The 25,050-nt window shown below is 36.4% G+C and overlaps 4 protein-coding genes across 5 annotated transcripts; all 4 read left to right on the top strand.

Annotated features, from left to right (window-relative positions):
• Window positions 1–202: 202 nt before the first annotated feature.
• On the top strand, window positions 203–4,045 carry LOC119982078 (sphingoid long-chain bases kinase 2, mitochondrial). Its single transcript, XM_038825261.1, has 12 exons — window positions 203–492; window positions 607–683; window positions 834–887; window positions 984–1,043; window positions 1,487–1,564; window positions 1,662–1,708; window positions 1,808–1,848; window positions 1,972–2,056; window positions 2,147–2,261; window positions 2,394–2,516; window positions 2,608–2,708; window positions 3,553–4,045. Exons 1-12 carry the CDS (start codon window positions 303–305, stop codon window positions 3,680–3,682), a joined length of 1,101 nt encoding a protein of 366 aa, XP_038681189.1. The 5' UTR covers window positions 203–302; the 3' UTR covers window positions 3,683–4,045.
• A 333-nt stretch (window positions 4,046–4,378) lies between these two features.
• Window positions 4,379–6,433, top strand: LOC119982940. The gene is made up of 5 exons (XM_038826549.1): window positions 4,379–4,780; window positions 5,516–5,670; window positions 5,882–5,948; window positions 6,059–6,110; window positions 6,190–6,433. Exons 1-5 carry the CDS (start codon window positions 4,417–4,419, stop codon window positions 6,269–6,271), a joined length of 720 nt encoding a protein of 239 aa, XP_038682477.1. The 5' UTR covers window positions 4,379–4,416; the 3' UTR covers window positions 6,272–6,433.
• A 1,044-nt stretch (window positions 6,434–7,477) lies between these two features.
• LOC119983126 (CAAX prenyl protease 1 homolog) lies at window positions 7,478–17,760 on the top strand. 2 transcript variants are annotated; one of them, XM_038826805.1, is made up of 14 exons: window positions 7,478–7,634; window positions 9,323–9,470; window positions 9,630–9,714; window positions 9,814–9,909; window positions 10,591–10,656; window positions 10,803–10,901; window positions 11,088–11,201; window positions 11,299–11,409; window positions 13,468–13,530; window positions 14,540–14,632; window positions 16,429–16,542; window positions 16,698–16,769; window positions 16,849–16,914; window positions 17,288–17,760. In XM_038826805.1, exons 1-14 carry the CDS (start codon window positions 7,604–7,606, stop codon window positions 17,402–17,404), a joined length of 1,275 nt encoding a protein of 424 aa, XP_038682733.1. In that variant the 5' UTR covers window positions 7,478–7,603; the 3' UTR covers window positions 17,405–17,760. The 2 variants fall into 2 exon arrangements, with proteins under 2 accessions (XP_038682733.1, XP_038682734.1); XM_038826806.1 differs by lacking the exon at window positions 7,478–7,634 and adding an exon at window positions 8,138–8,160.
• A 2,096-nt stretch (window positions 17,761–19,856) lies between these two features.
• LOC119982934 (probable serine/threonine-protein kinase At1g01540) lies at window positions 19,857–22,819 on the top strand. Its single transcript, XM_038826537.1, is given in 8 exon segments — window positions 19,857–20,715; window positions 21,041–21,145; window positions 21,236–21,358; window positions 21,504–21,674; window positions 21,825–21,954; window positions 22,046–22,255; window positions 22,371–22,390; window positions 22,392–22,819. Coding segments are annotated over 8 exon segments (1,458 nt in total). The 5' UTR covers window positions 19,857–20,137; the 3' UTR covers window positions 22,513–22,819.
• Window positions 22,820–25,050: the final 2,231 nt, after the last annotated feature.

Here is a 25,050-nt window from a genome sequence, read left to right as displayed (position 1 = left end):
GGAGAAGTGTTATAAAAAAACGGAAACACTACATGTCCATAATTTTGATGTCCACAACTGTTCATAATTTAGATGGCACGAGGAGAAGTGTAGGGATCATGGTCCCCACATTTTTCTTCATGCCACTTAAATTATGCACACATATCATTTTGTATAAAAAAATTAAAAAAATCATAGTCACAGTCCTCTGATTCCCCGCCCTCTTTGACCGATATGAGGCTACCGAGGATGGATCGTCACCATTAATACGATTACTTACAGAATCTGTCGAAGGAAGTGAAAAAAAACTAAGTTGGAAATAAATGGAAATGGTGGCGTGGTACAATCAGATAACATTGGGAGGCGTACAGACAGCAATGGCAAAATCTTCCGTTGTTTTGCGGGCAGGGCATCCCTTGGCGCCTGATCTCTCTCCCGACCGATCCATGCTCAGTAGTTCCGGACTCTCCTCTAATCGCCGTCGCGATCTTGTTTTCATCGTCAACCCCCGAGGTTCGTGCTCTTTCTCTGGCATTTCCTGTTTTGTTTCGGGGAATATTTAGGAGAACCTAAAGCCACTGTGAAAAGTCGTAGAAAAAAGTTGAGCTTTATATTTATTTGGAGCAGGAGCTAATGGGAGGACGGGGAAGGACTGGAAGAAACTGCTTCCGTATCTCCGGTCTCGTCTCGGTGGCGATTGTAATGTGAGCTTGCTATATGTTATTCGTAATTCACTGGCATAATAGGCTTCAGTTTTTGGAATAATGTATTTTTGATGTGATATTTACTTATTGTGACCATTTTTGCTGCATCTGTTACAACAATTGTGAAACGCTGTTTGATGTTGTGGCCAGATATGTGAATCTCTGACTTCAGGTCCTTTGCATGCTATTGACATAACAAGGGAGGTGGGAGTTTGACCCTTCTGAATAAATGAGCTGGACCTTACTTGAGATTGTCTTAGTAGTATAAGCCACATATGAATTTTAATCTTTTGTGTGCAGGCTATAAGGGAGGGTGCTGAAGCTGTTATTGCTGTTGGAGGTGATGGAACTCTACATGAGGTCTTTCTTCCTTTTGCCATTATAGAACCCATTGTGATGTTCTATTTTCAGTTCGGAAGTTTGAATAGAAATGTTTCCCATTGCATAATCCTATATTCCTTGCCCAGCTAAACTAATAATCAATAAAAATTTATTGAGACATATATTGGCCTTGTATGTGAAAATATGATCTGCTTTTTGCAAAAGTGAAGTAGTTCGTGAATCGTGACAAAAGGAAGACCAAATTTTTGTCAGATATCCTTAAACAGTGTACTGGCAGATATAGTTTGTAATAGGATTTGAACTCTGTTTGGTGCTGCCCAATCTCATTATTTGAAATTAAGCAATATACTTTTTGTGTCCACTGTCCAGATACAGATTCTCCCTCCTACTCTTCTTTTTCTTTTCATGGTTAATCATAGCAGCCTGAATGCATTTCATTTGCTCTGCGCTGCAATAAGCAGGTTGTTAATGGATTCTTTTGGGATGGGAAACCTGTTTCTGATCACATCAAAGAGGCTGCTCATTCAACTGCTCTTGGCGTAAGTGATCATCATCAAAGCATGCTAGTATGATTTGTGAGTTGCTTGCTATGTATTTCTGAAGCATATTTGTGTTCATTGTGTTGCCTGTCTACAGCTTATCCCTTTAGGGACTGGGTCTGACTTTGCCAGAACATTTGGGTGGTTAGTTTATTACTTTGTTCCTGTCCATGCTGATTCCATTTGGTGTGGGTTTTAAAGAATATCATTTGCACAGATGAATCTTGTGATTTGTTTTGCCAGGAAAAATGATCCTCATGAAGCCATCGAGCGCATTGCTAGAGGTAATTTACTTGTCCGCTTGCCGCTTCTTCCTTCAATTATGTTTGAGTTGATATTAAATACTATATCCTCAAACACAATTTTTTGTTCACTTAATGTGCGTTTTCTATGGGATTGCTTTATAGGGCTGAGATCAAGAATAGATGTTGGAGTTATCAGTGGAGAAAGTGGAGAATTGCATTACTTCATAAATGTTGCTGATGTGCATTTGTAAGGTTAACTTGGAAGTTTTATGTTCTGAGTCTCAGTGAAGGCATATGATTTTATGTCTAATGGTTTATCTCTTGTTGGATTCTGCAGGAGTGCCAAAGCAGGTTACTATGCTTCAAGATACAAGAGATTTGGTAATTTATGCTATGTTATTGGTGCTTTGCAAGGCTTTATGGGGCATCGTAATGTGGACCTCAGAGTGAAGGTTGGTATAAAGTAGACGTCATAGTATCAACCCTTCGATGTTGTTTCCTTATTTTAATACATATGGCACTTCTGTTTGTTTTCATTGAAGCACTGATTTTGTTCATATATCTCAATTAATTCTTAAATTTAGGTCAATAAGGGTGAGTGGGAAATCTATTCTCAAGTCTCAGCCATATGCATCGGAAATGCAAAGTACTTTGGGGGTGGCATGAAAATTACTCCAAATGCTGACCCTCATAGTGGAAATCTTGAGGTGAAGTATTTTTTCTGTTGGTTCGAATCACATACTATCACAGGGACATTGCACATAAACAATGAGTTATTTTAATGTAATATCCTTGCAGGTTGTAATACTCCAGGATTTCAAGTGGTATGACTTTATTTTAAAACTGCATAAACTATACAAGGGGACACACTTGTCAGTGAAAAATGTATCTTCAAGAAAGTATGTTCTCTCATTCTAGGTTAAGCTGCTTTATATTTTCCTCTTATGCATTTTACTTTGCTAATTTGTTTTATTTCTCCCTTCTCATGCTTTCATTGCTTTACGGATTAGTGTTAACAGGATGGTTCAATGATAATGACAATGATGACAACAGTAATAATATGAGTGGTACTATTAGTAGTAAGGATAGCAGAAATTTATATGGCTATTTTCCAAACCTCAGTTCCTGTTAAATCTCAAAATGGCTGAGTGTTGTGTTGTGTAATAAACAAATCTTAGTCAGTTAATCATTCTCCAAGTACCGATCAATATTTTTGTGTTGCTTGTTTTGCTTCCGAGTCATACCCAGTCACATTTTGCATTGCTGCTTGACTTTTCTTGAGTGTGATTTATTCCTGTATTTGCGAATTCTAATCCTTTGCCCTTTTCTTCTATATTGCGAAAGCTGTTGTAAAAGTTTATTTGTGAAAACTTTCAAGTGAAGTCTCATTGGTCTATGCTACTGCATCAAGAACGATGAATGCATTAGAAGAAAAGTTAAATAGGAGTTTGTAAGCCTACAACATGTGGTTGCCTTGATAAAAAATTCTACTTCCCAGAATGGCGTCATCATTTATGACTCATCTTTCATGGTTCTTTAAGATTGTTAAAGTCAACTTTCCTGTTCTCCCGAAGAAGCCGGTTACATGCGAGCTGTTCTATAGATCAGGAACAAAATTTTACTTCTTTTGTATCAACGGGCTTGATTGAGCAGTTAATACATGTTCAACTTTTTCCTTGAACTTTTCACTTTTGGTCTGGTTTTCTAATATATGTTTTTCATTTACCCTTGTTTCTTTTGTAGTGTACATTCTATTGAAGTTGAGGACATTTCTGGAAGTGGTGGCGTTTATGTTCAGTCTGATGGGGAACATTTAGGTTTTCTTCCTAGGAAGTTTTGCATTTTGCCTGCTGCTATTGAGATGATATCCTGACACGAGCCTCTGAGATCCTCAAACTGTGAAAAGAATTGTTTTGTCTACTTGGTTGCTTGAAATGGTTGCATCTCTTGGGCAAGAGACTGGACTGCTCTGTTGGAATGGTGGCCCATTTTTTGTGGCAAAGCAATTATGTGGAAATAAAAGGTCAGAAACTTATGAGCAAGAGTTTATTGAAGGAAAACAAATCACAAGGCTCTGATGGGTAGCTTGGAGGAGATCTTATGACACATGAAATTTGGCAATTCTAAGAATTACTCTGGCCTTCTTTGCAAAGTCTTGTGGATTTGCTCTGTGTTTTATAATGTAATGGTACTGCATCCAGTTTCACATGTAACATGCCAAAGCACACTTTTTTTTTTTTTCATTTTTCATCCATGGCATTTGCGGAATTTTTATTTCTTGTTGAGAGTGTTCGTAGTGAAACGAAAATGGAAATTGAGAAACTGGGAAGAAAGAAGAAACATAAGCCCGATAAGCTGCACATTCTCTTTGATCTAATAGAGATGAAATTTATTTGACATAGATTGTCAAGTAACTGGATCTTTTATGCATTCTAAGTGCCAAATTCAGCACAGTATCCGCTGGGAAAAAAACAGCATTTTCAGTTTTATTTTCAAGTAACCAGAGACCACAAAAAAGTTTTATTTTTCAAGTAATCTGTGGCTGGCATTGAACTAAAGACCTTAGATATTTAAAACAGGGCCCAACTGCTCTTTTGTTGCTCCAAAATGGCGATGATTTTCTCTTTTGCTGCCACCACTCCCTGCCTCAATTATAAGAACAATCAGTGTGTGATCTTCAGGCCAAATTATCAACCCAAAATTGGCAGATTTCAATGCAGCACAGAGCACCAAAATCTAACAAGCAATTCTTCCTCAAAACGAGAATCTGAACCACAGAATGGGCTCCTCAAGATAGCCTGGTACACTTCTGAGCTTTTGGGAATAGCAGCTTCCGTTTTCCGCTCTAAGTCTGATATTGAAGCTCCCCAGAAGGAAATCAAGGTTGCCGCTGATGGGTCTGGAGCTGTTGATCCTGCTGCAGTGGTTGATGCCATCAAAGAGGACTTCCAAAGGTCATATTTCGTCACAGGTTGGTATATTCATATTCATATCCCAGTAACATATGATGGAGAGCTTTTCTTTCTTGGTCTTGAATGGCAAATTTTTGTGGGTATCGAGCGATAAGTCTCCATTGGGATTTGGAGAGATTAACACTGGTAATTATTTTGAGAATCTGAATATAGAAAAAGAACATGCTCAGTCACCCACCTGGATCCTTTTTAATATTTCCATTTCCTCTCTTCCCCAGTCATGCTTGGGTGAAGCATGGCTTATTTGACTAAGATTGTGATGACAATAATATTAAGGAATTGAAAGATCAAGATTATAGTGAAGAATGCTAACAATTGACTGAGTATTCAAGCTCAATTCTACTCTGGGAGACCCTTCAAAATAAGTACGGGAAATTATGTGTTCATTCATAGGCACATCTCATTTGTTGGAGAAATATCATGCGAAAAGTTTCAAAGGCAATAAGAATTGACCGATAAGCAGTAATTTTAGAAATTGTATGCTTGAATTCTCTCGGTTCTCTTACATCTGTGTCACTCTTAGCATGATATAAGATTTTAGGTATCTGACAGCTTGATGAGTAAAAGTATAAGATATTTTCTTTTGGGACAAATTAAGGCAAAGCAAAGTTTTTCCTTCTATGATGCCTTCGGTCAATTCTTCTTTTGATACATTTGCATTCTTGTCGGACTAGTGAATGAATCCTTATGCCTTTTGTAGCTGGCTTGAGTAATTTGATCTCTTCGATGAGCAGGGAACCTTACACTCTCTGCTTATGAGGAGGATTGTGAGTTTGCTGACCCTGCTGGATCCTTTAAGGGGCTTCGACGTTTCAAAAGGAACTGCACAAATTTTGGTTTACTTATTGAAAAGTCAAATATGAAGCTTACGAAGTGGGAGGACCTGGAGGTGAGTTCATAGGTCTATTTTCAAGCAGGAAACATTACTTGCTGCAGTCAGTCTTTGTCATTTGAACTTATAATGATTGCCTGAACTTCCCAGGCACAATGCTTTTTGCTCCTCCACTTAGAACCTGACTGAATGTGCTTTGTGATTTGAAATGCACATTATCTGTTGTTTCTTCTGAAGTCTTTTGACATGAGATGAGATATAAATGCAGGAGAAGGGAATTGGACACTGGCGATTTACTTGTGTTCTATCGTTTCCTTGGAAACCCATTCTTTCTGGTATGTTGCATTCTTTTGTCTGAAAAACGATAAGAACAACACATTTTGCAGTAATGTGAATCCACTTGTTCACCTCATGTAGTCTTTAACTTTTTTCGGCTATGTTGTAGCCACTGGATTCACAGAGTATTACTTCAATCCACAATCTGGAAAAGTATGCAGGTAACATGTCACGCTTGGATGCATTTCTTCTTCTCTTTTCGGTATATCATGTTTGTGACACAGCTCTGAATTCTTCCAGGCATGTGGAGAACTGGAATGTTCCCAAAATGGCACTACTAAAGCAAATATTAAGGCCCAGCCGAGGGTCACGGGGGAAGTGAATTGGTACACGAAGAATTTCACTACTTCACTGAGATGAGATTTGAAGGAGACAATGTGTCAACGGTCATGCATCGATGAAATGGGATGAGTTGTCTGTTGCAAAGCATCGTGTTTTCTGTTCGCGCAGATCATATATGGTGGTGAAGAATCCTTGCAACAAATATACTAATCTGATGATGCTAATATGCTAAATGTAAATCAGTTGGCCTTAGGATGGTCCTGAGATATGGTTGATTTGGCTGGATGAGGTTGGCAGAATATTGTTCTGTAGTACCATATTGGATATGATTTCTCTTAATCAAGGAGTCTTGTCCTGTAATTATATATTGGATATGTATGTGTGTATATATATAAATTTTTCACTTTCAACAATAATGTTTTTGCAACTAACAATCACCCCAGAGATTGCCATTTTATCAATTTAATATTTCCTATTATTCCATGTATTATGTCTATTATTAAATCTTGAAGTATACTCTCACCTTGACAATAAGGGTTCGATTCCCCATCCTTCCAATGTTATAAAATCCATGTCGAACATCGACTTGGGTTGAGAGACTAGGTCATTGGTTCGACTAGTTGGTCATCGGTCGAATAGTAAATTTAATTAAAAACTAAAAAATATTATTAAAAATAATGCTAAAATAAATATCATATAATCATTTATAAAAATTTAAAAAATAGAAAATCAGGTTCGCATCATACATCTAATATAAAACAATATGCCAATACACATAGAATTGAAGTTTCACATCATAAATTAACAATATATAATAAATAATTTAAAATTCAAAAATCGTCTGGTTTACCGACACGATTCAATGGTTTTTATGAAAAATCATACGATTTTCCTAAATCACTTGCGTAACTTGTATTTTAACAGAACTGTACCGATTTGGTGATCGATTCACCGGTTTTAAGCTTCTATCGGTTGACACGATCCATTTTAATAACACTGCATTCTTCTCTTAGGAAAGACTTCAACTATATGTAAAAAAAGTAAATCTTAAATTATCTAAATTGAGAGTTAATCTTGCTCACATCAATAGTTACAAAAAAAAAAAGGAGAAAAAAAAGAGACTGATTAAATCTGGTTCCAAATTTTTTTAACAATTAGTATTTTTATTTTTGACTTTTGAGAGGTATTTCTTGGTTTTGAAAGGATGGCCACACTCGGGTTTCGGAGCGGGTCATTGGAGATATCCTATTCCTATACTTGCTCTTTTATACCCTACCCGAATAAAAGCACCGGTAGAAACCTCTGTGTAGAAAATCTGAAACACGCCCTCCCTCTTTCGGTCGGTCTCAGCTCTGCACAGTCTACTTCATCCATGGCGTTCCCGTATATGGAAGCTGTCGTTGGTATTTTATTCTTCCATTGATAATTCATGTTAGATTTATGCTTAATCTAACTGTTTTTTCTTTTACGCTTTCGGTCCTGGCTTATGCGTTAATTAATCATTTCGGGTTTGTAAGATGTAAATTGGGGTTATGAGTTTGTTTCTAGTATGCTCTCTACTGGTTCTATTGTTGATGCTAAGTTCGTTTGTTTTATTTTTCCTTGCTTATGATGAAAAGAGCATGTTTGGTTTCCTTGAAAATTTTGTGAACACAATCTCATGTCCGTTTGCATTTTTGGTATACCATATATGGGGAAACAACATAGTTTAAACGTCTGTTTGAACTTTTTCTTATCCTTAATGAAATATCATCTAGGAGGCCATTACTCTACCGACATCTTCTTTGAAACTCATAGTCAAAATTATTTTCAATTTAGCTTTCCCATTTCGGAAGGCATCACTATCTTTCTCAAATAATGTTTCAGGAAGAGTTGCTTTCACAATTATAACTTTCACTTCAAAATTACCGCATGTAGAAGCCATTCCATGTGAGGCTATCTTCTCTCTCAATATTGAGTTTTCATAAATCACCTCTCATATAGTATGAAATACCCATCTCCTAATGCTCAACAATTATATTGAAAGTGATGTTTGATGTTTCTAGTTACTCCTCTGTCTGTAGCATTCTATAAGTCTTGAGCCATAGCTACGATGTCCTCTTTCGACTCATAAAGGATGCTTGGTAAAGAAGCCTTATTTAGTTGCCTTATTTGTGAAGTGCTGCATGCGTGGTAAGACAGAGCATTCTCAATGTGTGAGAGTTTTAATCAATCTTATGTTCCTTGATAAAGATTACACCCTTTTTATGGATTCCTAGCGTTCTTTGGTGTTCTCATGGTCTTATGTTCGGTTACTATTGAGAGCAGGAAGGTAAGGGGAAAAATTGAAAATGAATGTCAGAACTTTTGCTTCTTCTGGTTGAAATAACTGATGCCCACCCAGTCAAAATAGTTTCATCGGGCTGTGCTCTGAGTTATTTGCTCTCGAATATTGGAAATTTTGAGATAAATTTTTTATCATTAAGGTGGAACCCTTGCCCAATTTTTAAGGTTACTTCACCGCAACCTAGTTCAAATCTGGAAACAGCCTCTCTGCATTGGCACCATAAGACTGCATACATCTCTTCCTTCCCCGACTTCGCCTCCATTGCGAGAGTCTTGCATGCAGGATTTGTTTACCTTTTGACCTTTTATTCTTTCTCTAGATTTTTTGTAACCAAATGGGGAGGTCCTGTATAAATTCACTTGTTACCTATTGATAGAAAGAGAGGTTTAGACATTACAAAATAACCACTGTTTGCTTATGAGTCTGGGAAAACAAAGGTTTAGACATTGGAAAATAACCACTGATCGGTTATGAATCTGGGAAAACAAACCTGTCCAGTTTGCTGAAAAACATGACAGATCCCAAATTATTTACCGGTTTAAAGTATACCATGCTATGTTTCTGAAGAGGATATCGGTTGTATTGTGAAACTTTCACTCTTTTTTTCTTCAGTTCTGCGTTTTATGTCTCTGGTATATATGCTTTAATTTGATGATTTCTTGCTACTCTTCTAAAGTTCTCTGGCATTCCTCTGGATTTCTGGTTCACTTTTCTGTATGTTATATGATTCGTAATCATTGTGCTTTTCTACCTTGTCCTTCTCAGGGTTTATGATTTTGATGTATTTTTTTGAGACCTATTTGGATTTGCGACAACATGCTGCACTCAAACTGCCGACGCTGCCTAAAACTTTGGTAGGCTTAATCAGCCAAGAGAAGTTTGAAAAGTCTCGAGCATATAGTCTTGATAAGAGGTTTGCCAGTACTCTCATCTTATCTCGTTGGTTTTTTTTTTTAACTATTGATTCCTTTTTTTAGTCACTGAATTCTTGAGGTTGTAGATTATTAGAATACGTTTGCAATTTTACCTTAATATTCTCCTTTTGCTAATACTTACCTTTTATGATTTTCAGCTATTTCCATTTCTTTCATGAGTTTGTAACGATAGTGATGGACTCTTCAATCTTGTACTTTGGGATATTGCCTTGGTTCTGGAAGGTGTGTGGTTGAACATCATGTTAGTGACCCTCAGTTACTCCCGTATTAACACTATCTAATTATTGATTTAATGTTTTTATGTTTTGTTTCTGTCTGCAGAAATCAGGAAACTTTTTAGTTTTAGCCGGCCTCAATGCAGATAATGAGATACTTCACACGCTTTCTTTTTTAGCTGGTGTTATGATATGGTCACAGGTGTGCATGTGATTTCTTCATACTCTGCCAGAAATATGGAATTTTGTTTGTTGTGGAGAAAATTCACCTTTGTATCCGTGCTAGCTTTTAGATAATTTTAATATTTAGTTGTTCTAGTGAAATCTTCTTATAATTTATTTAGTTGTGCTATACATTAGTTTTGTCCTTGACCTTAAAATGGAGTATGCATGGTGCTTGTTGTCTTAATGAACTATGCGAGTATAATTGTGTTGAATGTATTACATAATTTTTGGCTCTATTCCTTTGACTATATATCTACTGTTGGAACAAACTTCATGGACTGTGATTGAGAGATAAAGGACGAAAACAAAGAGATTGGGAGAAGAAAACTTGGCTGTAGTTTCATGTCTGTTCCACTATGCTAGTCGTAACATTAACATTCAGTAATAACAGTCATAGCATTCATCATCATCATCATCATCATCATCATCATCATCATCATCTGAGCCTTTATCCCAAACAATCATGCCATTGGTCTACAAAATACTTAAATTCTTAAACTCTTAATGACAATGTTCTACCTATGGTGTTTCTGTTTCTATTTCTATTCCAATCATGATAGCCGTTAGGCGTTAGCTTACAACATTATGGGACCATAGAGAACATATTAATACATTTTCTTATCATTCTGATGTCTTTTACTCTGAAATGTTGATTCAGGTTACTGATTTGCCATTCTCGCTTTATTCGACCTTTGTGATAGAGGAACGCCATGGTTTTAATAAGGTTTGTAATTTCTTGCAGTCCCAGTTTGTTTCTCTTGTTATATGTTCTAGCACTCAAGTGTCTCAAGAGACTGGTACTATATTTTATTTTCCTTTTATGGTGTATTGCTTGCTGGTTGCTAATTTCTTGCTTGATTTGCTTTGCAGCAAACATTATGGTTATTCTTGAGGGACTTAATTAAAGGAATTTGTCTTAGCATTGTACTTGGCCCTCCTATTATTTCTGCAATCATTTTAATAGTACAGGTAAGATCTTTTGCTTATTTATTTGCAGCAAGATTGTTTGCTTGTGTAGTTGATATTTTATTTGCAGCATCTCTTTATGAATATATCCCCAGTTACATTTAATAGATGCTTCTATCCAATGATGGTTGTTTTAAGCATCTTATTGCATCCCCTATGTATAATGAATGTTCGTTTGCATGCTTGCAGAAAGGAGGTGACTATCTTGCCATCTATCTTTGGGCATTTATGTTTGTTCTCTCTCTTGTGATGATGACAGTTTACCCAATTCTGATAGCTCCACTTTTTAACAAGTTTACCCCCGTGAGTAACCAAATTTTTGGGTTGACTTTTTGAATCTGTTAAGGCTCAATGTTGGCTCTAATGATCTATTGCCCCTGCTTATGCTGTGAAAATATAGCTCCCAGAAGGAGAGCTCAGGGAGAAGATTGAGAAACTTGCTTCCTCCCTCTTGTTTCCTTTGAAGAAGTTGTTCGTTGTTGATGGATCCACAAGGTCAAGCCATAGTAATGTGAGGAATCTTCTCTTGTACAATTTGTTGTATCTTTCTACTTTTATCTTGTTGAAGTAACCATGATAAGACATTCAATATTTGCAACCTAACTTTTCCATTTTTTTTCCAAGTTTAAGAATGCCTTCAATTTGGCTTAGGCACAAGGTTGAACTGTATTTGATTCTTACAAAATGAGATAAACACCAAACTAGTCATGAAACTTGGGCTACGGAAGGTTAAATAACTTAAATTTCACTTTATTCCAAATTCTGTGATGAGGAAGATGTTGAATACCTGAGGCTGGAATTATGTTGAAAGATAAGGGACATTGAAGTATCAGTCACATGAAGCCTCAACATCTTTCTTGTCATTGATGTTTTCATAAATGTTTACAGTACTCGTTTAATTCTTTGTTTGTGATCTGTAATCTCTGCTTTACATGTTTGAAAAATCTTATCATTAATTCATTATTGTCATCTAGGTGTTAATGCTTCCCTACTTTTGGGGGTTAGCTTCAAGAATCCAGAAAATAAGTTGTTTGACATGCATTTTTGAATTCTATTTTGCCGTTCATTCTGCTATAAAGCTCTACTCTTCCTTAATATTATACTGTCTATATCCTTCTACTTCATGTCTTTTAGGCCGCCTCTTTCTTAACACCTCCTATTGGAATTTTCCTCAATTTTGTGATATTGGCCTTCTTTGATTACTTCATATGTCTAGCTGGTACCATGAAGGCTCATTGAACAGCGCTTTTTAGCTTGCTTCTGGTTTCTTTGCCTACTGTAATCTTGGTTGTTGAACCATAGGTGCGTCCTGCTTGAATTCACTTAAGAAAATAATTTGTTTCTCCTCAAAGTAGGTGTTTGTTCCGCTACATGAACTGCTCGAGATGTGATGTCAATCACATTGGGTGAGACCATTCTCTCATAGCGTAGCTTAAAATGTTTTCAAGAAACAAAGGGCATGATTGGCACTCAAATATCTACTGTCTGTACAGGCCTCTATCGTTTAATATTATTTTTTTCTCATCTCATCTTCAATTGGAGCTACATCTACCTTGTATAAAATGACCTGGTTTCTTCTGTCTTTCCTTGTGTTCAATGAAACCCTATAATTTCTACTATGGTTTTTTTTTGAGCATTTTTTCTTTTAGCAGCCAACCGTCCAAGGCATAAATGGTCAAGATGTATATCAGGATTATAGAACTTAGCCACTAGCTTCCAGGTTTTTTTTTCCAATCACGCAAAACATATGCATTCTTTCACCTCATCTCAACAACTATAATTCTAGGTTATCAAGATCTGTATTGATTCCTTTTTCTTTATCTTCATGGTTTTCTATTTTTTGGTTCTAATTTGTATCAAAACTTGAGTGGATTTCCAATTTTGTTAATATTCATTGTAGTTTGCAATGGAATGTTTCAGTTGATTGTCTGCATTTGTGGATTATATACTACCAGGTTTACTTGTCTTGGATTACGAAAGAAAATGGGTTTCCAGATTGTTGACTTCTTTATTAGCGCCCATAATGCAACTATGGAGATGAGTCCAATATATGTGATGAACTAGTTAGTAGTTACTACTGCTTATTATTATTATTTTCTTAAAAGAAATTCGTGCTCTCTGTCATCATCAAAACATCGTTTTTTTTAATTGATATACTATAAAGTTAAAGTTACATACTTAGCTGATGTGTAGGTCAATTGCAGAAAACTTGGTGTAAATCCTATCATATAATGGTTTAGTTATTATGTCTGCAGTTATTGTTTCTTAGATGTTAGCCTTAAGGTGTTCACAGTGAAAGAATCAACTGCATTTTTGTGACAATATCTTTGACGCTTTTAGTTTAGCCTTGTTGTAATTCGCCTATATGGACCACCTTGGTGTTTTAATAAATCTTCTTTTCCATTCAAAGAAAAAAGGGTTGAATAGGTTTTTGTGGGATAAAGCTAATTGATTATATTTTCTTTGGCAAAACATTAAATGGAACTTCATGTGCTCATATTGGCATTGGTTCTTATTGAATCCTAGTATTTTGTCTTTGACTGATTCATCTTTTATCCATGATGTGCAGGCCTATATGTATGGTTTCTTTAAGAACAAACGGATTGTGCTTTATGACACGCTGATTCAGCAGGTTTGGAGTTACATATCGTTTGCATCATTATGCTTAGCTTACACGTTCTATGATCCTTCTATTTTTGAGTCGATGAATATCTCAATTGAGCAAAGGTTTTACTTTAATAACTGGATAAATGTCATATCATTTATATTTTGTTTCAGAAGGCTTTCAGCGTTAGTGTATGATGAATCTTGAATGTATATTTAACATGAAATGTTCGTAGTTTTGAAGGGATAATTTGTTCATATGCAGTTATGGTTACAGTTGTTGGTTCTGTCACATTATACTATGTGCAGTGATGCTGTAAGGTTGTATCATGCACAACGATAACATTTACATGCTTAATCTTTCCTTTCCTGGGAGTTGAACTTATAATAAAATAACAGAGGAGTAAAGATTTCAGTTAACGATAAACTGTTACTTTTACCTACTTACACTTTGTAGACTTTGAAGGACTTTGGACTGAGGGTTCTTAAGTTGGCTTAGTGAGTGAGACGGAATGGATTGACACAATGTCCTTAGGACATTAGAGGTATGTTGCTTTTATGCCAATAGACAACGAATGGGATTTGTATCATGTGGGGGAAAAAATGGGCCAATTTGATTATAGATAAAGTCATATTGGAGAATCTATGGTGGTGTTAACTTCGATTTTGTACCAACTTAATTCCAGTACCTTGGTGTTTGTGGAAGTTTCACCAGTGCTGCAATCTTCTAATGATTTATCTATTAGGAAGGCTAGATCAGACTAATGTTAATTGCTGGTTGAAACTAGTTTGCTGGTTCTGTTTAGATATTGGTGGGTATCTTGATTGCGGGTAATTTTGTTGAGGGCCCATCATTGCATACAACTACTACCATTGGAGGTATGTTCTTTGCAAATTTGTGGATAGGGCTTCAATGAAATCCCTGTTGTTACTCTGCTTGAGTTCGTCATGGGAGTGTTAGAGACCATGCTTGAAGCACGTGATTTGTGTCTTCTAGTGTAACTGCAAAAATCTTTACATGATTTATTGTCTTGTAGTGCAAAAACACCGAGGAAATTGTAGCTGTTCTTGCCCACGAACTGGGTCATTGGAAGCTTAATCATACAATGTATTCCTTCATAGCTGTGCAGGTATGCAATAAATATCGTCTTGGAAACTGCCTTTTATTAAATTGCATTTTTACCATGAAGGGTGGCTTAGTGGTAAAGTTCCTTTGCCGCAATCTAGGGGTTGCATGTTTAATTTCTAGAAATAGACCTTTTGCATTGCATGGATAAGGCTGCTAGCATCTTTTCCAACTCTCCTCTAATAGAGAGAGCCTTGGGTACTCGACATTGGTTGATGCGTCCTCTCAATTTACTTTTTACCTTCCTGCCCCCAAATATATGATATATTATAGTAGAACATGACAATCCCTTGAATCTTTACGAATGGACCAATGCCCAATATTTACTGTTTCAAACCAAATTATTTAATTTAATTGGACCAAGGAGGGGGGCCATTCTTTGCATTTAATTGAATAGGCCCCTTGCCAAGAGTTATGAGATACAGTCAGGCTACTTGTAACAAAAGCCAGTGTCTCACTGAAAAATTATTAAGCATATATGACAATGATTTATAACCCAAATCAAATCATTCCTAATTCAACATGCAAGTTTTTGAGTTGGAAAACGACCAACCACAGCTCTCTATAGTTCTTCACTACTCTTCAGGCTTGACGGTCTGTTTGGAGGGAATTATATTATATATATGTGTGTGCATGTATAATAATAACATTAAAATTGTTGCTTGGAATAGAAGGTTACACAGCTGCTCTATCCCTTGGTAGCATATAAGGGTTTGGTTGGATAACCATATATTTCTTTACCTTATACAGTTATACTTGAAGTGAAAAATGGCCTCCACACTATCTTCAAGTCTAGTCTCAGTGGATTCTTTGCTACATACCCCTGGAATGGGACTTTCTTTTTTCTTTTGCAAAGCCCAGTGATTTTCTAATGGATAAAGCTCCTTGATAACAAGGCTTTCCCTCTTTCCTGTCCTTTCCACGGGCCAATTTTGAACTTCGATCGCTTTTAACTCATGCTTTCAGGCCTGCTCTTCTCTTTTTATGTTATAAGCTCTGCCTCCCCAAGCAAAATTCCAATATCCGCCACTGGCGTCAGAGTTGTTTAACCTTTAAAGTACTGCACATTTTTCAGATGCTTCTGTTACAGTTCCATTTGTAGAGTATTGATAATCTTGCCCCAGTTTCATTCTATCACTAAAAGGGTTATATATGTTTTGTGAGGGAACCAATGTCTTTGCGTTGGGAAAAAAGAGGGAACTAATGTTTGAGAACAGGATGATGGGGAAATGAAAATAAAAAAAGTTAATCTCAATTGCTGAGATTTAAGTGTTATAGAGATCAGGTTTAGTGATACCTTAGTGTGTGGTTGATGACAAAGTTGTTGAAATCATATCAGGAATAATCCAAAGGAAACTTTTGGGTACTCTGTGGCTGTTGTTACTTGTAACATAATTAATTACGTCTTGGAAATAGTTGATGTGAAGTTTAGAAGAGAGTAATTCATAAATAGTGGAAATAGAGGTAACTGTTAGTCTACATTATGTATTTGAAGGAGTAGCATCTTTGTTTATACTGAAGGTTGTGGCCTTTCTAGTTATTTTGGCCTCAGATAGTTCTTGTCACTTGTTTTAAAATTTTCCAATTAATTCCTAATTGATTAAGTTTTATTTTTGTTTCCAAAAAGCTTTTTCATATTAGGTTTGCCTGTTTAAGAATCACTTTCTTTCATTTTCCTCCCTGCTACTTGCACCATGTGCCATATTCAGATGCCATAACTGATGAAAATTCCCTTGAAACATGTAACATTATCTATCTTATGCCATTTTCTTCGTTTCATGTTCTTCTGATGGATGACAGATACTTACATTCTTGCAATTTGGAGGATATACACTTGTGAGGAACTCAACAGATCTATTTCGAAGTTTTGGGTTTGATACACAGCCAGTCCTCATTGGCTTCATCATCTTTCAGGTATTACAAATGAGGGAAAGTTCTTAACATTTATTTTTGTGATGGTTAGGCGGGGAGGGAGTGTGGAGGTGGAGGGGAAATATGTTTGCAAATTTCTTGCATTTAACTGATGCATGAGGTGTACTAATGATCAGTTAGCCTAACCATGTTTGCAGCATACCGTAATACCTCTCCAACACCTGTTGAGCCTTGGTCTTAATCTCGTGAGCCGTTCTTTTGAATTTCAGGTGATTTGTCTCGCTCTCTCTCTGTCAATCTATATCTCTCTTAATGTTCTTCAAAACTCATCTTAATTATGTTATGTAGGCTGATGCCTTTGCCAAGAAACTTGGTTATTCATCTCCTCTTCGAGCTGCTCTTGTGAAACTACAGGTGATTACTATTCTTCCTCAAATTTCCTTTTGTTTTGAAAGAGTGCTATCATCTGCCTGACACATACATTGAGTTCATTCTTGATATAGCTAATTTGTACGTGAAGCTTTTATTTTAAAATCTATTCACCATCATCTTTATCATCAAAGCCTTTGAACGAAGCAAAGTTGGTCACACAAGAAATTAGTGAGGATCCATCACATAAGTTTTCCTTTGCCATTAGTGAGAGATTGGGTAGTGCTTTTAATGCATAGGCTTTATATTCAAATCCTTCCTTGTGTGTGTATCTATAGCTTAATTTAAAGCTAGTGGGACTGGATTTAGTTACAGAGTTTTTTGCCTTACAGAAGATTTTTTTTTTTTTTTGTTTTAGGAGGAAAATTTGTCAGCTATGAATACAGATCCTTGGTACTCAGCCTATCACTATTCTCACCCGCCACTTGTTGAAAGACTTGCTGCAATTGATGAAGCTGAGAAGAAGGAAGACTAACTGGCTTGGACAGAATTAATAGATGTTATAATTGAGATAGAGCAGAACAATGGTGAAAGTCAGCAGCTGTAATACTTCTATTTCTTTTTGTTTTGACATGTCGCAGTACGATTTTCCATTTCAGCCATGATAACATATCACTAGAGTCATCAGCAGCTGAAATGTGTTAAAAGAGTTCTGCTGGTGGTCGACTTTTCTCCATCGAACTTTCCAAACCTTTGTATACCATTACCAAGGCAGAACTCAGTTTAGAGAGAACCACTTAGCTGTAAATCCCTTTCATGTCTTCATTTTCTAGTGTCTGCTGAAGAATTTTAAATTTATTTAAGGTATGTTACTTGTGTGACTCTGAAATGTTATGTTCAAATATACAAGGCCTGAATGCCGTACTCCACCCAGCATGTCAAAAGGAAATTCCCAAGTGAGGCCATTAGCTAGCATTTTGTCAGTTGTCTTAGCTTTTTCTATATATGTGTGTACAGGAATTCTCCTATATATATATATATATCCTCTTAAAGTCTCATAAAAAAAATGTTGTCTCTCATTTTGTAGTGGATGAGATAAAACAGCAGCCTTTCAGTTTCATTGGATGCCATTCTGGAAGGGAATGGATGTTATAAATTATAATTAAGCAGAAGGGTCATTAAACTTAAGCAGTATTGATTAGAATTAGGGCATCCCTTCAATCAAATCCAAGAGACCAATCATGATAAAAGTAAGGTGTAAAAGAAAGAAAAACAAGACGGTAATGACAAAGAAAAGGGAAAATAAAAAAGTACAGCCAAAGAAGTTAGCTTTGAACTTTGAAGTCATGCTCCACAAGCAAGCCCAACAGTTTGTGTCTCTTCTAAAATAAAAGTGTACATAGATGTGTTAAGAGCAACTCTAGATGGAGCTGCTAACAGTTTGTGTCTCTTCTAAAATAAAAGTGTACATAGATGTGTTAAGAGCAACTCTAGATGGAGCTGCTAAAATGGGGTGTTAAAAACTTTAAACAATGAAACAAATGAGTGCTAAAATGGTATGAGTGATAAAATTCATGAATTACAGCAGGAGGTGTTAAAATTCTTTTTGGGGTCAAATCTATTTAAAATTGAAGTCCAATTGTATATATTCACTCTTAAACTATTTTTTCCTCCATTTATAGCATTGTGCGCTCAGTCTCTTCAAAAGTGTCAAATTTAGCATCCTCACACCACCATAAGTGCTTTTTAGCACTCCCCCTTGCAGTAAAAGATTTTTTGAGATTTGGATGCTATTTTGGTGCTTAAAATTAGGGACGAAAAAATTCGGTTCCGAGTCAGACTACAACACTTGTTTATAAAATATTTACATGTTCGGACTCTAACCTGGATTGGATTTCAGACGTACTTAATTTATCAAACTTGTTTATGAAATATTTACATGTTCGGACCCTAACCTGGATTGGATTTCAGACGTACTTAATTTATCAAACTCAGATTGGTTTAAATTCGGACAACTAAATATGACAATAACCTAATCCAAGTTAGAGTCGGGGTAAGTAAATCGAATAAATTTTTTGTGTTTGGACCCTAATCCTGTTTTAAATCAAATAAATTTTTTTGTATTTGGATCCGAATTTTGGACGTATAACTTATGTCCAAACTTGATTTAATTCTGGTAGAACAAATTCGATCATCTAAACTGGATAGAGTTTTACTACCCTGCTTAAAATCATATAGCATCCCATTTAAGGAATTGCTCTTATTGGTCTAGCATTCTCCATTATACTTTTTAAAAACAACCTCCTTACTTTGTCTTGACTCAATAGAATATTATCACAAGATAAAAAAAAGAAGAAAGATTCTAAAAGGATCACTTATTAATATACAAAAATATTCTCTTTTAAATAGGCTTTCCATTCTCTCATTATTGTCTCTTTTCCTTTCCTTTCCTTGGTTCCAAACCAAATTACTAAATTCTCCACTTGTGGGTCCTACTTGGCCATGCAATACACGCAACCTCCACCGTCCGATTCTGGATAAGCAGTCAAATAACGGTCGAATTAACTATTCACCAGGGTGACATTTGTCTAGTTAGATGACGAAATTCATAAATGAATAGTTCGAAATCTGAGTTCAAACACCATTTTTTCTTGTCCGATTTAAGATTGGGTTTGGGTCCAAATAGTGGTATCTTGTCCTATCCTTAATTCGAATTTAGTTATTATTCATTTAATTTGTCCGTAAGAACGTATTTAAATCAATCTAGATTTAATTAATTACATAGGTTTGAAATTTAATTCGATTAGGGTGCGAACCTATATATTTCATAAATACGTGTTAATGTCTAACGTCAGTACTATTCACACCAACCAATCACTAATAACTGAGGATACAGACGTCATTTCATAGTCTTGAATTTTGCCACTTCAGTTCAGAGCAATTACTTACAAACCTATTGATTATTAATACTTGCTTTCCAGCCAGCTCATCTTCCTCTGTCTCTCACAACCATCTCACTCTACTTCCCAGAGAGCCAAACAAACCTCTCTCTCCCTCTCTCTCTCTCTCTCTGCAATTCTTCTCTATAATGTTCCATTGATTTTTTTTATTCAGACTCCTTGAATATTCTTATTCGCCGGAATATTCAAATTGGGAGTTACCGGCGAGCCAGATGATCCCAAACTCTGTAGCAATCACCGTTCCTGTCCGATTCCGCAACCTGTAAGACATCTCAAGAAGGAAGTGATAGACTGAGGGAGACAATAGAATGTCGGTATACGACGCCGCTTTTGTGAACACGGAGCTCTCGAAGCCCACTTCAATCTTCGGTCTTAGGCTGTGGGTAGTGATCGGCATCCTTCTCGGTTCTTTCATTGTGTTGGCCCTCTTCCTCCTCTCACTCTGCCTGACCTGCCACCGGAACAGCCGCCGCAAATCTCTTCAACATCCGGACCCCACCCCTCCCGTTTCGAAGGAAATTCAGGAGATCGTAAACGTGCCTACAACGGATCAACACCACCGCCTCCACCACCCTAACCAGGTTCCGGAGATCCAGGTCGATATTGGAAAGATCGAGCACCGCGTTGTGTTCTCTGACAGGCCGTCAAGTGGGGAGAGCAAGGGGACTGTCAGTGGATGTGAAACGGCATCGTTTGGGAGTGGTAGCGTGGGTCCTGAGGTTTCGCATCTCGGTTGGGGTCGGTGGTATACGCTGAGAGAGTTGGAGGCAGCCACAAACGGGCTTTGCGAGGAGAATGTGATTGGAGAAGGTGGTTATGGGATTGTGTACCGTGGGGTTTTGAGCGACGGTACTGGAATTGCCGTTAAGAATCTTTTGAATAACAGGTATTTCTATGTTCGTTAATAATTTGAACTCTTTTTTGTTTGTTTTTTTTGGTTCAATTACCCTCCCTGTCTTCCTTCATTTGAATGTTGCGTTCATTTGATTTGCTTGTGAAGTTGTGGAGTTTTGACAAGTAAGTTTGAAAAGGGGGGTATTTTATGTATTTGGATATTCTTTTCTTGCTTATTTGTTTTGGTTATTCCTTTTGTGTGTGTTAAAGAATCAGTGGCTGTACTCAATCCTCTAGCTTTCTGATTATCAATGGGTTTTCAATTTTTCAATGGGGAAATTTTAATGAAATGGCTCACAACACCAATCAATTTTCAGGGGTCAGGCTGAGAAGGAATTTAAGGTAGAAGTGGAGGCTATTGGACGTGTCAGACACAAGAATCTTGTCAGGTTGCTTGGATACTGTGTGGAAGGAGCATACAGGTACAATTCTATTTGTTTTCTACTGGTTTGAGATTTGAAATTTTGTTTGATGATAAGAGAGGTAATCTATTTTTGGGTTTTTGTTTGCAGGATGCTTGTGTATGAGTATGTCGATAATGGAAATCTGGACCAATGGCTTCATGGAGATGTTGGGGAAGTCAGCTTTCTGACCTGGGATATGCGTATGAACATTATACTTGGAACGGCTAAAGGGTTGTGTATTTGAACTTTATTTTTCGTATTAATGTTTGCTTTAATGCACAGTGATTGTTGCTTGATCGATATTTCTTTTAGCTTTCTATTTTTTTTTAGAAGAAAACTTTTTTGTTGTTCATTTTTTCATATGTTATTGCTGCAGATTGGCCTACCTACATGAGGGGCTTGAACCAAAGGTTGTCCATCGAGATGTAAAATCCAGCAACATATTACTTGATCGCCAATGGAACCCTAAAGTTGCTGATTTTGGACTAGCAAAGCTCTTATGTTCTGAGAATAGTTATGTCACAACTCGTGTGATGGGAACATTTGGGTTTGTTCATTACCTTCTTTTGCATTAAATATCTATAATCTTTCTTTCTATTTCCCTTTGATCTTCTTCAACCTGGATGTTGATAAGATCATTGTTAGATATCCATGTCTCATTGAGTAGGGATATAACACATATCTCGTGGGGTCTCAGGTACGTTGCACCAGAGTACGCATGCACTGGAATGCTGAATGAGAAGAGTGATGTTTACAGCTTTGGTATACTCCTTATGGAGATCATTTCTGGAAGAAGCCCCGTTGATTACAGTCGACAGCCAGGAGAGGTTAGTTTTAAGATATATTTTTGAATCATCTCTTTACCGTAAAGTTCCATTCTAAGTCTTACTGTAAATTGGAAATGATTGGATGCTGCAGGTTAACTTGGTGGACTGGTTGAAGACCATGGTAGGAAACCGAAAATCTGAGGAAGTAGTCGACCCTAAGCTGCCTGAAATGCCTCCTTCGAAATCACTTAAACGTATTCTACTGGTTGCTCTTCGATGTGTTGATCCTGATGCAACAAAGAGGCCCAAAATGGGACATGTGATCCACATGCTCGAGGCAGATGACCAGTTACTTCGTGATGTATGCATCGTTAATCCTTCTTCAATTTGCTTCTTCATAAATAATAAAGAACAAAGATTTATATATAGATGTTTGTCGTTCTGATATATTTGCTCATTATTAACTCAACTTGCAGGAACGTCGAGTTGGGAGAGAATCTTCCAATTAACACTGATGAACAAGAAAGTCACAGTATGGCAAAACTAAATTATGAAAATTTGGATGAAGGAACTTCTGATAACAGTAGGAATCATCATCAGCCATCAAGGTGGAGATAACGCCAGCGGAGGTTTAGGTGACTAACAATTCCAGTCCTTCAAGTTATTAAAACCCATTTCTGTTAGAACCCTAGTATGTTTATTGTACTTTACTTTTAACAAATTATATTCTTCCAGGTGCACGTACGCTATCTCATATCTGATTTCATTTGTACACTTTAAAAGAATTCATTCATCATTCATATAGCAATTACATTTTTTTTTCTTTTGGACTTCGTTCTTATTACACGAAGTGTCTTTGTAAATTTCTCTGCTTTTTGTGACAATGTATAATTTATTCATCCATCTAGTTTCGAGTTTCCAAATACACGAGAAGCTCTCCGTACTAAAAGGTTCTATCATCCTTATTTACATTGATGCTTATGTCGCTGTACTAGTAGCGTTTATAAGACTCATGTCACATTGTCACCATCGATGCCAAGGCCACAAGTGATGAACACTTGCTGGCAATTGATCCAATCATCGGTTAGTTTTATATAACCACTTGGATCTAGCAGAGCATCGCCTGCTGATTACCACATATTTGGATGATTGTGAGAGTTGGAGGCAATAACAGCTAATTTTAGTTGAAGAAACAGTGTTTGCTACTCATTTTGTCCTTGCAGGAGTAGGACCAGCCAGCTTGACAAGCACATTCTAAGCTGGAAACGAATGGGTCATTGTCCCTAACCTTGTTATCACTGCCAGAACATGCTATTGTTTCTTTAGACCCATGACGCTATCTTGATCTAGCTGTTGATGTGCCCATTGGACCCCTCCCCTCTTTGTTGAACTTTCAGCTTTAATTTCTATCCCTACAAGCAATTTGAGTTGGTCCATGTCAAAGGGATCGCATGGCCTTTTTTGGTACCATTTGGCCTAACTGGATGAAACTGCAAGTTCTTCTCTGTAGATAAATCTTTGAAAATGTTTTATACAGAGACTATGCCATTCACATTACCTCTTTTTTTTTTTTGTCAGCACATTAGCTCTTCTTGACATATATTCTAAATTGATGCTCCACATTTACAGGAAAATGTAGGGTTTACCATGGGTCAGGGTAGTTGATTATTGGTTAATGATCCAATTGACCCGACCAATAAACTTTGATTAAAATGCAAAACTATTACCTTACCCAACTTTCTGTGTCGGGTAATGATTGCAAACTCACATTGTTGGTTGGTTGATGAGTCGGGTGATGGTAAACCCGATTTTTTTTTTTGTTTATTACCCACTTTACCTTGATTAGTTGGTTTGGGCTTTGGGGTGGGTAAATTTTTGGGTTTAGATCTTCTTGAGAGTTAACCTAGTTTGAGTATGTGTCTCTTTTGGACTTTGGGGTGGGTAAATCTTTGGATTTAGCCCAGTTCGGATCTATAGTTGTTAATAATTAAAAAATACTTTAATATTTAATTATGAAAATCGATTGATTGATAATTATCGACCAATTGAATTTTGAGTATATTGACAATCACCATCCGACCCCATCTCTATATGGGTCGGATGAAATTATCGGCCCGACTATGTGGGTCGATTGATGGTTGATTATCGGTTGATCAATAATTGATCGGTCGGTCGGTAATGATTAATATAACTGATCCATGATAAACCCTAGGAAAATGAGCCATCTTAGTAGGTTTTTTTTTTTAAAAAAAAAAAAACCTTTTTCTTCAAAGCCTAACCATAAATCCAACTTGGAATAATTTGTTGGCCTGTTTATTTGTTTATTGTTTTTGTATGTGTTGTTGCCATGTGATATGATGTTGCAACTTGCATATGGTATTATTAGTATATACTTTATTATTTAGTTTTTATTAAGTTTCTGACGCATGCTTGTTTGCCTCTGTGGTAACAGAGCATGCAACCATGTGGAGCTCTAATGGTTGATGAATGGACTAGATTGCCAGACCGATTTTTACCCATAAAAAATTGAAACATAATTTAAATATATTTATTAATTTTGAAACTAATTGCCACAGACCTAGCATAAATTTGAAATTTGTGTGGGGTTAATAGATTTGTTCGTAATTTTGAAAATTATGTGGGGCTAATCAGATCCACATTTCATAAAAACAAAATGGTGATGTTTTGGTAAATCTTTCACATGGTGGGTGGTGATGGCGGCTTGTGCTGATAAGGGAAGAAATTATAGTTTAGACTTGTTTGAAAGTAGAATAAGATTAATTAATTGTTAAAAAATTCACCTCACTCTTTCATCTCAGCATATTTAACGATAATAACACACATAAGATAAGACCGTCGTATTGCCATATCGGCATATTTAATATTTTTCTTTCGTTTAAAATGTCATTTCAGCTTGTTGATTGCTCGAGATGAGTCACCAAATAACGATTATGTAAGATCAATGAGTGACTGAGTTGTAATATTGACTATCTTTCGATAACAAAAAAATGACTTTTACCCATGAATAGTGATGTGAGGTTGCCCATTAATATCTTAAATCATTGTCAACTTCTTAGAGTTTCGGAGAAATTAGTATTGTTATTAGTTATTATAGTTGAATATACGACTGAGTAATAGAGTTATAGCGGTGTAATC

The sequence above is a fragment of the Tripterygium wilfordii genome, chromosome 17 (genome assembly GCF_013401445.1).
Source record: "Tripterygium wilfordii isolate XIE 37 chromosome 17, ASM1340144v1, whole genome shotgun sequence".
NCBI classification, from domain to species: Eukaryota; Viridiplantae; Streptophyta; class Magnoliopsida; order Celastrales; family Celastraceae; genus Tripterygium; species Tripterygium wilfordii.
Note: the sequence above shows the minus strand (reverse complement) of the source record. Positions and strands in the feature narration are given on the sequence as shown.